General features: G+C 32.8%; 1 protein-coding gene across 2 annotated transcripts in view; it reads right to left on the bottom strand.

Moving 5' to 3' along the window:
* The window catches only part of LOC115888181 (soluble guanylate cyclase 88E), a 196,976-nt gene that overhangs the window by 119,273 nt on the left and 62,560 nt on the right, over positions 1-15,143 (bottom strand). For both annotated transcript variants that reach the window (XM_030907802.1, XM_030907804.1), the window contains exons 2-3: positions 7,149-7,327; positions 4,860-5,141 (exon numbers count right to left, since the gene is read on the bottom strand). In XM_030907802.1, coding sequence (XP_030763662.1) covers positions 4,860-5,141; positions 7,149-7,316 — 450 coding nt within the window. In that variant the 5' untranslated portion in view covers positions 7,317-7,327. The remainder of the gene's footprint in view (positions 1-4,859; positions 5,142-7,148; positions 7,328-15,143) is intronic.

The raw sequence follows: 15,143 nt of genomic DNA, 5'->3' as shown, positions 1-15,143 counted from the left end.
GGACAGACAGACAGACCCCATGAAAATATTTTGTATTTAGGTTGGCCCTGTATTTCAGAAACGGTGAAAGAGGGTAAGAACAAATCTCTGTAAATAGCATTTTTAGTTTCATAAAAAAATTGGTCAAGTGCGAGTCGGACTCGAGCACGAAGAGTTCCGTACCATTCATTATCTATACAACATTAGACACTATATTATTTTAAACTTTTTTTCCGATTTAGCTGAAATTTTGAATGCGCGTATAAGTAATTTAAAAAAAAATGAAGAAACACATTACTAAAAATTGTATTAATCAATAATAAATATGTAAAAAGTAAAAATTAATATGCAAAAATTAAAAAAAAACGATTAAAAAAAAGTCGCCTTGGCTAGGATTCGAACCTGCCTTACTACGGCTCCAACGTCAAAGTAGCGTAAAGTCTTAACGCTTTAACAACGCGGCCATCGAGGACTTGAAAGATTCTATGTAAAATTCTTACTTAAAAGATAATGTTTTGGAGGAATTTATAAACATTTATTTAATTCTGTTTTTAGTATTTGTTCTTATAGCGCCAACATAGATACATTATCTGTAAAAATTTCAACTGTCTAGCTATAAAGGTTCATAAGATAGACCTTTGTGACAGTGAAGTCTTAGGAATAGGGTTCCCGTTTTTACCCTTTGGGTACAGAACCCTAAAAAGTGGCATAGTAATGTGAAACCGCATCTTTGTACCTCTACTCATAAGCGAGAAACCCTGCAAAACACATGAAAATGGGACAACCCGTATAAACCAATTAACAAGGATCTTCTGAAAATCCTTTGGATTTGATTTACTGCGTGAATCGTTTTAAACAAGCGGGGGGAAGTCAGGAAGTGAGAGAGTCGAGATAAAATTATTTTTATATCGCCTCATCCTTCACGACACTCAGTGCAGCTGGGAATTTTCCACGATTAATTTTTTCTTGACATTTCCAGCTCTCAGATAACGAGAGAAAATCCCCCGTTTATTTTGGCCAAGAAAGAAACATTTATTAACAGATTTGTAGTAATTTTTTCCTTTTTGTGTTCAGATATCTCAAGGAATCTGTAGGGAAGGTTTGGACAGATGATATTCGAAAAATGACAGAGAATACAATTGATTCTGGACTTATAATGACCCGCAACAGCTGTCATTGTCATGTATTCTCTAGTTGAACAGACTTTAGGGGATCTAAAGTGAAATATTTCCATAAAATATTCAAAGGAGAAACTAAAAATTAAAACAGTATCCACGACAATTTTCTGTAGTAATTAACCCCTCGCTGGCCGCGGTCGTATACAAGGCCGGATCTGTCGTCATCACCTTGTATTATATCTCGGAACTGCGAACCGAGTAGATTCCCGTAAACTAGTCTTTTAATTAGTTCCTCTAGTTCCTCCTAGCGGTCCTTTCGGTCCGGCATCGGCAACATACTTCCAACTGGCCGCCTAGCATCGCGCTACGAACGCACTAGTCGATCCGTCGCACAGTGGTTCCCAGATAGGTCATTACTTAGAAATATTAATTTCAAAATGTTTGCATGAAACTGTTGCTTATACTTTTCTTATATTTTCCTGTAAACGATACATAATAAATAACAAAATCAAGTAAGCCTAGTGTAGCGCTTTTTTTATTAGAAATGTCACATTTTTGCTACTAGTATCAAGCTGACATAAACAGTTTTCAGATAACGCCAATTAATTACTTATTTTATTAAAATTGATAAAAGCTGTTGCCTTTTCTGTAATGGACGTTCGAAAAGAAGGTAAAAAGAACTGTTTTTCTTTTTTGCACTTAATTAAACCTAAGTAATATTAGTTTATGGCAATTTATTTGAAGGTAACAAAAATAGTATTTTTACATTTTTGCTTGTCACTCTTCAAGACTTTTAAATACTTTCCCTTTCAAATCTTCTTAAACGGCATGAAAATACTTGTTGCTTAAAGTATATTGCATATAAATTAATTACCACTAGCTACCGCGAATTGCCGCCGGATCTTATACCGGGTGGTTAAAGATTGACTTTTTGTCTTAAAATAAAAGTACCTTATTTTCTCCTCTTCGTGTCAACTTATTGCGTGGACACACTGTATATCAATTGACAATAAAATTATATGATAAAATTGTATTTATAAAATGAAACAACTGCCTCTTTTATTTTTTCAACTTTTAAAATAAATTTTACCTCTTCAATATGAAAAAATATGAACATATGTACAAACATAATCTGTATACCTTTCCGAATAGTTAGAACTTAAAATGTAAATCACACGAACTGGGCCCAATTTTTTTAATTATTACATTAAATTTTTTATATACATTTATTTATCATTTGTTATCAATTTCTATTAAAAAAGGTGCGGTCAAGCTATATCTAGATATATAACAGTTATGACCGCGCAGCTAATTAAGGGGAACCACTGTGCGTCGCCGTCGCAATGAAGTGTCCAGGGGAAAACTTGATAAGCGCCAGTTTCTTAATTTTAGGAATTTTACAATACTATAGAAGGTATAACCTGTCCCTAAAAAACTTTGCAGGGCAATAAGATGCTAAATGCTATGATATATGCCTGGTAAAAAATAGAATACACGAAAAGAACTTGATAACCACCAGCCGTTCGGTGCTCTGCTGTAAAATTAGTAAAATTGTGTTTATCATGTTTTTTCATTGGATCTTTCATATTATTCGGCCACAGTCTCGGTCCTCGAAGCGAATAGGTCCTGAGGAACTAGTCTTTTAAGAAACAGGGAACTAGTTCCTTTCGTACCGGTGTCGGAATAGTTCTTCGGAACTAGTACATTGGAACTAGTTCACGAAAAAACTACACAGCTCAAATTCTCAATTAGTAAAAAAAGTTTACAAACTTTCAACTTTTTCCACCAATTATATTTCAAAATTTGAGAGTAATGTCATTTTGGCCTTTGATTAACATCCGTTACGAGAAATAATTGTTATTACAGAAAAAAAGTTGATTGTTTTATTCCTAGATCATATATACTTACGTGGATAAGTAAATCACTATGGAAACTGTCGCAAATCAACGACTTCCATTTATCTTCTTTTTTTGTTGCACACGCTGTTCTTCTACTCTATCTATCCTTGTCGAGGACCTATCGTCCGCGCGCCAAATTTGAACATTAATTTTAAAAATTTAATTTGTCAAATGCTTATATTTAAACAATAAATTGAATGTTTACTGTCACGAAAATTAAATTATTATATAAAAAATACATTTAGCCACTCCGTACGAATATCAATATTCTCAGGAAATTTAACCAGAAAGTATGCATGCGGCTTAATATAAATAAAAGAACAACTGTATTCTTTACTTGCCTATGAAAAGATAATTCGGGGACCTTTATATTACAACTTTCACACACTAAACACTTTCTAGTCATTTTTACGAGTATTTAGAAAGTCCAACGAAAAAAAAAATAGAAATATAATTGCACAAACTTAAAATTAACTTCTCACTGAACGCACTTGCATCCTTGGCTATATAAAAGCGGTCGATAAAAGCGTGATTGATACAATTTTTAAAATAAAAACGCAAAAAACAAGCGTCGTAACACAATGGAAATAAGATTATGACAATATGATGACAATGAAAAGTTGGTTTCCATAACAATGTATAATTTGTGCTTTCTAAACCGTATAAAACTGTGCTTATTTTGGAAATCAGTGCAACTTTTAATGCACAAAGTAATAGTCTAAGAGCTAGCAACGTTCTCGAGAAAGTATTTTAAAACGTCTGGCTCTTTGATATATCTTTTACTATGCTCTCTGGAACAGCATGCGGCCCGTCTGGCTGCCGATACCCGTTGCGTCCACTACTGCGCATCGGAAGAAGATCCTATATTTTTTATTAATTTAGTCCTATAAATTATAGTATTAAATATAAATCGAACATGTCTCCATAGCGCAGTGCGTAGAGTTTCCCACCACGAACCGATGATTCAGAGTTCGAATCCGGGTCAAAGCAAAGACTTTTTAATTTTATTTTCGTTTAAATTCTGATAGTAAAGTATTAAATAATTCTGATAACTTAAAAAAAACAAATATTTAATACTTTACTATCAGAATATAAACAAAAATAAAATAAAAAAGTCTTTGTCCTGACCCGGATTCGAACTCTGAATCATCCTTTCGTGGTCGGAAACTCTACGCACTGCCCTATGGAGACATGTTCGATCCCAGTAGGGAACGCAACGTTTACCGGCAGCCATGCTGTTCTAGAGAGCATAGTAAAAGATATATCAAAGAGCCAGACGTCTTAAAATACTTGTTTTTTCGACGTTGCTAGCTCTCGTACTATAAGATCCTCAAGAAGGACAAACCTATTGAACGTTTCATAAGTGCAATAAAGAAGGTTTGAAAATGGCATGTCGTGATGTTGGAGACATATTTTTAATGCTAAACTTATGGCGTTGATTTATCCACGTAAGTATATACTAAGGTTCGGCGTTTCTGGTGGGTGCCGATTTTCGTGTGTGCAAAGAGTAGTGTTTTCCAAGCGCATGGCATCTAGCGTCAAATTAAGTGATTATGTAATAAATACTTCGTATTTTTGCTCTCTCCGACTTATTAGATTACTATAGCCGATTCACTCTTATACACGTAAACTCCGACCCAAGGTTTCGCTTGCCAGCAGGGTATGATCTAGGGATACAACTGACTACCCAAGCTGTTGCTAGGATATTCTACTAATTTTAATTGTATTTTTGAATGATAGTAAACTTTTAAGTATAAAGTATAACTGAAACCACTAATTTAGTCCACTAATTTCCACTAATTTCGAGGTTATGAACGAAACTTTATAGAGTCTGGATTAGAAATAAAATATGAATAAAACCTACCTCTCTTATTTGTCCCATAGTATAATAAACGAATCCCCTTCGTTTACTCCTATAGTGCAACGTCAATCCGTGCTTGGTCTCGTTCTCGCATATGAAGCTGGGCGCCCTCATCCTGGGGTAGGAGAATTTCAGGTACTCGTGCAGATTGTCCAGCCCGTTGAGGAAGTCCCGCATGTGCCTGCCCAGCACGGACAGCACCCGGTCGTAGCCGTACTGGCTGACGAAGCTGATGAAGAACACGCCCATCTTGTCGAAGAACTCTTTTTCGGTGATTTGGAGGATCTGAAATGGACATTTTTTTGCCATAATTAATTATTTTGATTAATAGACGAGTCGTAAGGGCGCACTCTCACGACTCGTCAACTTGGCAAGTACGCCAATATTTGCGTACTTGGCAAGTATCCCCACCAGTCCCCACTTTGTAAACAACATCGGCAAGTGTGGCGCTCACACGACGTGTCCATTTCAACAAGTACCCCAGCACAAACATTGTTTAAATCCTTGGCAAGTAAACGTATAGTCGCATCGATGGATACCGGTCGCCCCGAAATTTTCGTTGCTAGTGATTCTTTTTTCTTTTTAAGTTCTTTTACTGTACACTGCAATACGATTTCTATGTCCTTTATGTTTGGCCATCCACATGAAGGGCTCATTTCGTATAAATCTATAAATTCCAAAACAACATCATTTGAAGACTATACTGGAAAACCCAGTTTTGTCCATTTTAATTGGAGCCGAGAAAAATGCAATTTAGTGTTTTTAAAGAGATATGTTATTTTCGGTTGAATAATTAGAAGAATATATATTACTACCAATTCTGAATTATTAATATTGTGAATTATCGACATATTCTGAAATGCCGAAATAAAAATGTCAAAATGCAAAACAAAACAGGGGAAAACCAGGGATGTCCAATTAAAGGTTTTATAAAACATAAATCTAAACTATTATTTTTTTGTTGTAGGGTGAAAATTAATATTTAAGTAGGTTTTTATTACAATAAATAAATTTATAACATATAATATTAATTGCAAGATGCATGCTTGTCGCCCATGCGTCAGTACATCTCTGGTTTTTGCCATTTACTCGTGGAGTACTCTAGTTTTTCCTTTGTACGGCAAAATAACCAAGCTGTAATATCTCTAGCACTAAGCGTATTATTGCTTTCTTTTTTCTCGAATTACGTTAACATTTGTCCATAAAGTTATATCGCTCAACGTCGCTATCTTAATTTCTATGAAAATGTAATATATCTGGTTTTTCCCGTATAGTCTTCATTTATCCACTCCATTTATTGCTGTGGGAACGATTTAGATGCCGCCAATATTGAAGTTATTAATGTAAATTTGATATTACATAATCTATTATTGTTTTAACGTTTTAAATTATCCGCAATTAACTCGAAAAACACTACGATCCGGAAATAAATCGGACATACGCTATAACAGTACAATTATTCGGCAAGTGTAAAGCCGGCATCCCACAACGCGGGACTTGGTGAATTTCGGCTTGGCAAGTCAGTTCGCCAAGTGGCGAATCAGCGAGCGTGGTTGTTTCCCACGGCGCGGCGCGTGGCGAGTGTAAATCTGCACGCGACCGTCGACTGGACACGTAAATTAGTTTCAATTCTTTTCCAACTATCATGAACAATATTTCTATTTTTATGGTTTGGATCCTTTGGATTCCAAATTGCTGGTTCTCCTTCGTAAAGTTCCAAAAATTCTATAACCAGTTTATTTGACCACTCCATTCTTCAAAAAATAAATAAATGAGAACTTAGTTTGCAAAAAATACACCTATCTCAACGATTATTCTGCGACGATATGAAGAACGCTACTGAGACTGCAAAACATTTTTGTTTAATACAAGCCTACGTGGGTATGGTAGGAAATGATTCAACAAGTTCAGGCAAGTTCTGAGCCTGCGATGCTCGTTCATCCTTTGACTTGAACCACATTTACCGACAACTAACCGGAAGACCGCGCCGAGGCGACCCGCTCGTCACATCGACGAGCGCTCTCATTCCCACGACGCGTGGCTCGCCAAATCACGCGCCAAACTCGCCAAATCCCGCATCGTAGGAGGCCGGCTTAAGCAAGGCTGGCCAAGGCTGACCAAGTACACTGGGCAAGTGTACGATTAATCGTTTGACTCGGGCTGTGTTTGCTGACAGAGAGTGGGGACGCGACGAGTGACCAAGGAAACCGTTCTCACGACATGGCAAGTATATTCCAATGTTTGTCAAGTACACCAGTCGTGAGAATGCGCCTTAAGATTTGTAATTCGTACCTGCACAGCTTTCTTCGACAGTCGAGGTATCAGACCTTCCGGATAGACTTGATGGGTGCTGAAGCTGGGTTGCTCCACACCGGCAGCTCTTCGTATTTCTTCCCATTTGTCTTCGCCGTAGGTTTGCTTGATATACTCGGACATGTTTTCTATAATCAACCCGTACATTATGCATTTGTCTGAAACAAACAGAAATATCAAATACAGATTGGATTTTTGTATGTAACGTCATAGGTATGTAGACAAAATTATTGTCTATTTTAAATATAACTCTCAATATATTTTTTGATTTTTGGATTCTTCATGAAATTCTAAACACGTTCTATGAGTCTATGTATGCTGTTTAGTTTTGTATGATGTTAGCTTTGAAGACATTAAAAGTGTCTTCAAATCTAGATCGACTCTAAGAAGCGTCCTAACACAAATAAGGCCGGAATCATTGAAACAAGAGAAAAAGCGCACCTACCAGATATGTTGTGAATGCGATGAGTAGTTTATTGGAGAGACTAAACGTCCTCAAAATGCACCAAAAACATGTACAGAAAGTTGAAACAATGAAGTCAGATATTGCGGATCATTTCTAGTCAAAACAGCACAATATAAAGTGAATATTTGACTATATTATTTTTTAATCTATTTATTTCACTTTACAGCAAGTAAACGTAAAATATAATACTGCGCAAAACACTGTTAATTACGAATATTTCTCTAACCCCACCATCAACTTAATTAGTGCTCTATTTTCATAACCTTACCAGAACCCAACAAACTCTTGCTTTATTCTATGCAGTTAACGAGAACTGTGCATCATCTCAATTTATCTTGTTTCTTTAGAGGCCATAATAGCACAGTGGGGCTGCATTAATAATAGTTTTAAAAGACGAAATTACCCTTTGAATTATCAAATGAAAAAGGCAAGAGTATTAATAATATTTCTCGAAAAGAATTCTAGGTCTTTCGCTACTAGAAGAAAATCAGAAAAAATAAAAAAAAATCTTGTAAACACCCCTGCGTTGATCCAACGGAGACCAATTTGTCATTGGTATTTTTCAAGTAAAAAAAATTTGTCTAACTGACAAAAAGTGCTTAACGTTTCAGGAGGTGCAACCTTACGTTGCTAGAAGCAAAAAAAAAACAAAGAACAAAGAAAAAAAATTGAAAATATCTAAATAAAACTATTCAAAAACACTTACGAGTTTTTGTATCGGATACATCTTTTATAATATAAAGGTAATTAACAGATTTTAGTACTTTAGGAAGATAAGGTCAAAAGGTATTGGTTTAAAAAAATTAAATTTAAAGTTAATTAACCAACTGTTAATGTAAACTTAATAAAATATAATAAAATATTTTTAAAAAAATTAAAAATATTTAAAAAATAGATGATTATGAACAAAAAGATGTTTATTCCATGTTGAATTGTGTGTGTTGTCTGTTTATGAAACAAAACAATTTAGTTTCGTGATTAGAGATGCGAACCCAATATATTTTAAAAAGCCTTGCTGTCAAGAACATTTACCTCAACCTAATGTGACATGGGTACGCTTGCAAGAAACAAAAAAATCAAATGTGGAATTAAAACAACTGCTTTAAGCTACATTAATTAATAGGAAAAAAAGATGACCATACAAATAATAATTTTTGGATATAAATTTCAATTATCTTGTTAATTAAATGTAATATCAATTTGCCAAACATATGAATGTATATATGGCGTACCTACTAATATATTAGTGCTTTCTTACACTAAATTTCTTCATCAATACTTTTTTATGCAAATGTTGTTGTTTGTTTACAAAGTAAATCAATATTTATATTCTATTTTAAAAAATGTACACAGTGTCCCAAATACCTTTGGGATTTTGAAAACCATAAAAAATGCAAAGGCAATAAAATTATCGAAAAAAATCGGGTGAAAGATAGCTTTGAAACGAAGATCGCTTTCATTTTGTATGTAAAATTAGATGAGGAATGCCATCGATCGTTAATTATAAAATCATACGGTATAATAAATACTATAAATATTCGGAATTGTCATGTTTAAAAAGAAAATAACCAAGTTACAATTTTTCCCCTATACTTATACTATAAAATATCTGTATATAGGTTTTATACCTTCTTTTTTATTATTTTTTTCATCTTATTGGAAACGACGTAGTATTTTATCACCAAATGCATCATACTTTACAGCTACTTTATCGTCTTGGATCAATACAAGTTTAAAACGATTAATCTTCTTTTTTATCTGATACATATTATAGAACAAATCTTATCAAGTATCAGCGGTTGGATACATTAGAAATATATCAAACTCTTACTTTTAAGTGACAGCACTTCTACTATAATTTGAAAATTAAATACTAATTTTTGATAAAATAGTATTAAAAACAGTGAACATTTAGTAGAAAAAATAAATTTTATTTAATCATTATTTACTTTTTCAACCAATATGCCTAATTTTATTTTTTTTAAATATTTAGCATCTCATTATACAGGGTGAGTTTTAAATAAGGGCAAATATTTTTAAGGGTGGTATATTCGACCCCTGAAACACATCTGAGAATTTTTTTTTGCAAAAAAATTGTTTTGAAAATTTGGTATTTTTGTAAAAAAAATTGGCGCCGGGAGGCACGTATAGCCGTCCATACTAAAATATGTTAAAAAGCATTTTTTTATCTCAAAAACTGCGAATTTGACTGATTTTGATGTTATTACAAATTTTGTTGCAAATATTATTCCTAATCTTATATTGAAAACCACGTTTCGCTAGCTACTGTAATTTTGGAGTAACGATTTTTTAAAAATTTTAACCCCCTCCCATACCCCCTTACCAACCCCCCATCCCCACGAAAAACTAATGGCCAGATTCTCGGGTGCCACAGTATTTTTGTGCCAAATTTCATTAAAATCGGTTTAGCGGTTTTTGAGTTATCGTGTTACAGACGAACAGACAGACAGACAGACACCATGAAAATATTTTGTATTTAGGTCATTTATGACCCAAATAACTCATTTTGAGTGAAATAAAAAAAAAATGCCGATCTTAATAGCCTACCATACCTGTTGGTAAAAACATAACATCTTGATAATTTGGGATCAGAGGTAGTTGATTAAATTTACAAGAAAGAAAAGCCAGAAAAAAATGGTTTTCAAAATTAAAGGAAAAAATATATTTTTTTTTTAATTTTAAGAGTAAAATAGCTTGGTTATTTTGGACTTATTTGCACTTGTATAAGACTAACCCAGTATATATTACATAAATAAACTCGATCTCTCGAACTCAGTTAATTAACTTAGCAAAATGCATTACCTATATATGTGTGTGTTATTTGTATAATGTTTTGTATTCTCTTTTGTTTGTTTGTTTGTTTACTTTATTTGTTTAGTTTACCTTTGTCTACAAATTGTAAAAAATTTTGACAATAAAAGCATTTATTTATTTTATTTATATTTGTTATTTATATTTATTAATAAACCATTAAGATATATTATATTTCATTACATAACAGAGAATTTGATTGTTACCAAAAACATCACTGTTACACAAATTCTTCAAATAGAATTTGTAAAGCATTTTGTGGTACATAACGGAGTAGGAACGTTAAACATTCTACGAGTCCGTAAATTGAATCGTAGCACTAAATGTACATTCCCAGATGATTTACATTCTAGATCAATATTGTACGATCTTTAAACCCTATTAAGTGAAAATCACTGTTTTTATAATTTAACACGTACAATTTAATGTTTTTCTTTTTTTCTTTTCAATGCCAATTCGAAAAACATTTTAATTTTTTTAATCCAAAAACGATACTCAAAAATCTATTGATTTAAATAAAAACAAAATATAAAAAAATGTGTGTATCGTGTCCAGCAATATTATGACCAAATATATTTGTCATTAAGAGACTAGAATCATTTTTGTTGATTTGTTTACAATTACATGTTTAAATCCCAATTAAGTGAAAACCACTAGTTTTATAATGTAACAAGTACTTTCTCTCAAATTTAATGTTCCTTTTTTCAATACCATACCAATTCAAAAAGATTTTTAATTGTCCAAAAACAATATTACAAAATCTAATTTAAATGAAAACAAGATATAAAGAAGTGTGTATCCTGTATAGGAATATTATGAGCAAATATATTTATCATTAACTGATTAGAATGTTTATTGTTGATTTGTTTACTATTACATTATTAACAGATATTTATTATCTATTTATAATAATTACCTTATTGCCATTCTTACAAATTAGTTTTCATGTAAGAGGTCACTGAGTACCTAGTTTCTAAATGGTTTCTAATTCATTTTGTATTATATTCAGCATCATAAATAAAACTGATAAAAAATAAAAATACAGAAATTAAGAACGATTTCAAATGCAAGTGAAAGCTTTCAGTTCCTTTAAGATATCCAAATGCTTCTTTCTATTTTCCAGAACGTCTTCCTATTTAAATTACGATTTATTTTAATAAAACTGTCGGAAAAATCGAACACTTATTTTCTACACTTCACTGGAGCAAAATTCTCGAGGGTATTATGCAATTTAAACGCATTTCAGCAAATTTGAATTTCTTGAACGTATTCCAACACTCTTTTCTGATTTCTCAATATTGTTTCAATCATTTTTAAGAATTATATTGTAGTATAACAAACAACCCAGGGTCGTTCAACGAAGTTGAAGAGGGTTTGTAAACCTATTCACCTCAATGCAACCTAACCTAACCTTACTGAACTTTAATAAAGGAGAAATAATAATAATACAAAAACTGTCCTCATACCAAGGTTTGAAGTTTAATACATCCAAAACATAACAATTTTATTAAATTCAAAACTGAAGAGTTTTTGTTAACTTAGCAGGTCCCCCAACCGCAGATACAAAGGTCTCTTATTGCGAGTCTCAAAGCTAAAGTTGAAGGTTTGGTGCAAATAACTTTAGATTATCATTTATTCTATGAGTTATTCTATTTATTGTTTCTGTTTGCTCTTTTGTGAGCTAAGATATTCGCCCAGTCAGGGTCAAAAAATGTTAGTATATTCAACAAGGCCCTTGTTCTCACACTGAACCGAGGGGTAAACCGCAGAGGGAAAAGTGTACACCGTAATTCCTTTTACTCAAATAATTCCTCAGAATTCCTCGTAATTCCTTCGGAATTCCTTGGAATTCCTGGTCTTCAAGGTCAAGGTCAATCATTCAAGGTCTTCCTTGGAATTCCTTAGTACGAACTCGGTAACTCTTTCAGTCTGAACCAGCGTTGCCACCTCGGTTTCGCAGTTCCGCTATGAATTTTCTGGTGATTTTTATAAATGTCTAATGTCTCTATTAGTACTAGATCTAACAATAAAAAGTACTATTACAAGATTTACGTTTTTTTAGTTAAATTTTAGGACTAATAGGGGATCATGAGGTAAAAATACTGGAAATATGTCGGCACTTACTTATTAAAATTAATTTTTCTCGGGATTTTTTGAAAATGATAGGTACCTAGTTATACTCGTATCTATAGGAAAGGAAAATAATAAAACTTCAGTTGCACGTCATAATACGATCACCAGTAATTTCCATAAGATTACGCACGGTATCATTGATGAAGTGCACCTAATAGGATTGCCAAGTTTTTCAAAAGCAAGGGGACGACATTTCCCTGTTGAAGCGGGGTGAGGGGGAGGGGGTATACAAATATTTGGATTGCAATACTGCATGAACGATTTATTGAAAAAAAAACATTACAAAATACAGCCACGACAGTAAATCTTTGATTCACAGAAAAAAACTAAAACTGAAATACCTATGCAGAAGCAATCTTGTTTATGACAGCTGAATGGGCGAAATAGCATCGAGTTTAAAGAAAGACAAAATAAAATGCAAACTATAAATTATTATAGGCTACAGAAAAATTATTATTTTGAGCACAAAATCATGGTTTAAGGAACTTTTTTGTCAAAGATTGTAAAAGGAGGACATTTGGGTGCAAAAGGAGGCAGGAGGACTTTTCTTCTAAAAGGAGGACTGTCCTCCCGAAAGGAGGACACTTGGCTACCCTAGCACCTAAAGTTGTATTAATTTTCCTGTAGTGTATACCTAGGTATTATTCCGAGGAAATGAAAAAATCAACTTTACACTTTCTGAGTACTGAATAAAAAAATCTTATGAAGGTTTCTTTAAAACGGCGAAATCAGGGAACGTTATAAGTAGATCTCTCGGGGGTGGTTCGGCCGTACTATTGGAAAATATTTTAGATATATAATCGAGGGTACAATATTAAATTAAAAGAATATCTAACCTGTGTAGATATTTGATATTGGGAAATTTTGGAAGCGAAAACGAAAAACGGATAGTAAAAAATCGCCTGCAAAAAGTTTTTCTTTAAATTTAGTACTACCTATTATAGTATTCATTGTTTACTAATGTTCGTTAATTTTTTATACAGTTGCTTGTATTTCCTCTTAATTCCTGTGGAATTCCTCTAAATTTCTAAGGAATTCCTTGGAATTCATTGGAATTCTTACGGAAATAATTGGAATTCCTAGTAATTCCTATGGAATTCCTTGGAATTCCTCGTAATTCCTTGGAATTCCTGTAGAATTCCTTCATAGTGTACACCATAATTCCTGTGCGGTTTACCCCTTGCACTGAACCAAAAATATCGACACTAATGGACAGTAAACGGTTGTATTTAGATTACTATTAAACTGAAATTATTCACAGCATTTATCGAATCCATTAAATACATACACATGTTATATATTATCTTTATCAGACCAAATAAAAAAGGAAAAGCTTTTGAACATAATATTACAACAGGAAAACAAAATAATATACTTTAGTGAACACTAGTTAAATAATGAGAAAACATTTACTTTATCATTAATAACATTCTTTGCCACCAAACTTAGAAACCAAAAAAACCTCAATGCGTCTCGAACGGTCGGGTCGTAGAAAAGCTATTACCTAACACCTAACATCTCTGTTCGTTTACTGATTTCCCTCTCCCTAGTTTGCAAATTTCGATATGAAAATAGATTGTTAATTGGTATTAAAATATAGTTAGTCTACCTTTAGAGTAATATTTCTTGTGGGGTTGTTAGTTACAGTAATTCAGTTTTTTCGAACGTTTTGGACAAAAAAGCTTAAGGTTATAAAAAAATTAAATGAAGTTTGCAGGTTTAGGGCATAACTTTATATTATTCAGGCATAACTTTATCATTATCCTTACGTTTGGCAGAAAACCTTTTTTCTGAAAATAGCCTTAAATCAATAATTGCGTTTATTAGTTTAAAGTACCTACTGCTTCTCGTTATATTTTCAAAAAACATATAAATCATGAAAAATATTACTTTTTTTAAATATTTGCATTTAATAACAAAATGCAACTGTAAGTATAATATAAAATGCATTAAACTTATTGTATTATTCGTATGCGATGTTTTAGTATGAATACGCAGATATTACGTGGACTCCAAGCCATCAAATACATAAAAATGCACTCAAACTGGCACAGCGTACAGGTTTTTAAAGCGTCTTCACTTCAAAAATAGTTTAATATAATAAATTCAATCTCACTAACAATATTCAATCCCTTGGACTGAGAATGTATTGCGCATAATGTATTGTTATAAAATTGAATCTTTGTGTAATTCGACATAGTTACAACTTTAAATGACAAACACCGGATTTATAAGACACCATTTATACTTCTAGCGGCTATACCAATTTTAATAATCTCTGATTTTCTTGTTGATCCCATTAAAATAATATTGAAATCGTGGCTTTGTCATAATATTTAAGTATTTTAGTTTTTTACTGGTACATTTATTGAAACTATAAAACAGGTACCAGGTTTGTGTGATGTAACGCTATTTCGGGTAGTAAAAAATAAGCGAAGAAGAATCCGAACTAGGCGTTATGTTCTAGGGGATGTTCTCACAATTTCAAGTGTTAGTAGAATTGCCGAAATAATGTTAACGCGTAAAAGAGAGCGTAATTAGGG

Source organism: Sitophilus oryzae, unplaced genomic scaffold (genome assembly GCF_002938485.1).
Source record: "Sitophilus oryzae breed Bouriz unplaced genomic scaffold, Soryzae_2.0 scaffold_684_pilon_pilon, whole genome shotgun sequence".
Lineage (NCBI taxonomy): Eukaryota > Metazoa > Arthropoda > Insecta > Coleoptera > Curculionidae > Sitophilus > Sitophilus oryzae.
Note: the sequence above shows the minus strand (reverse complement) of the source record. Positions and strands in the feature narration are given on the sequence as shown.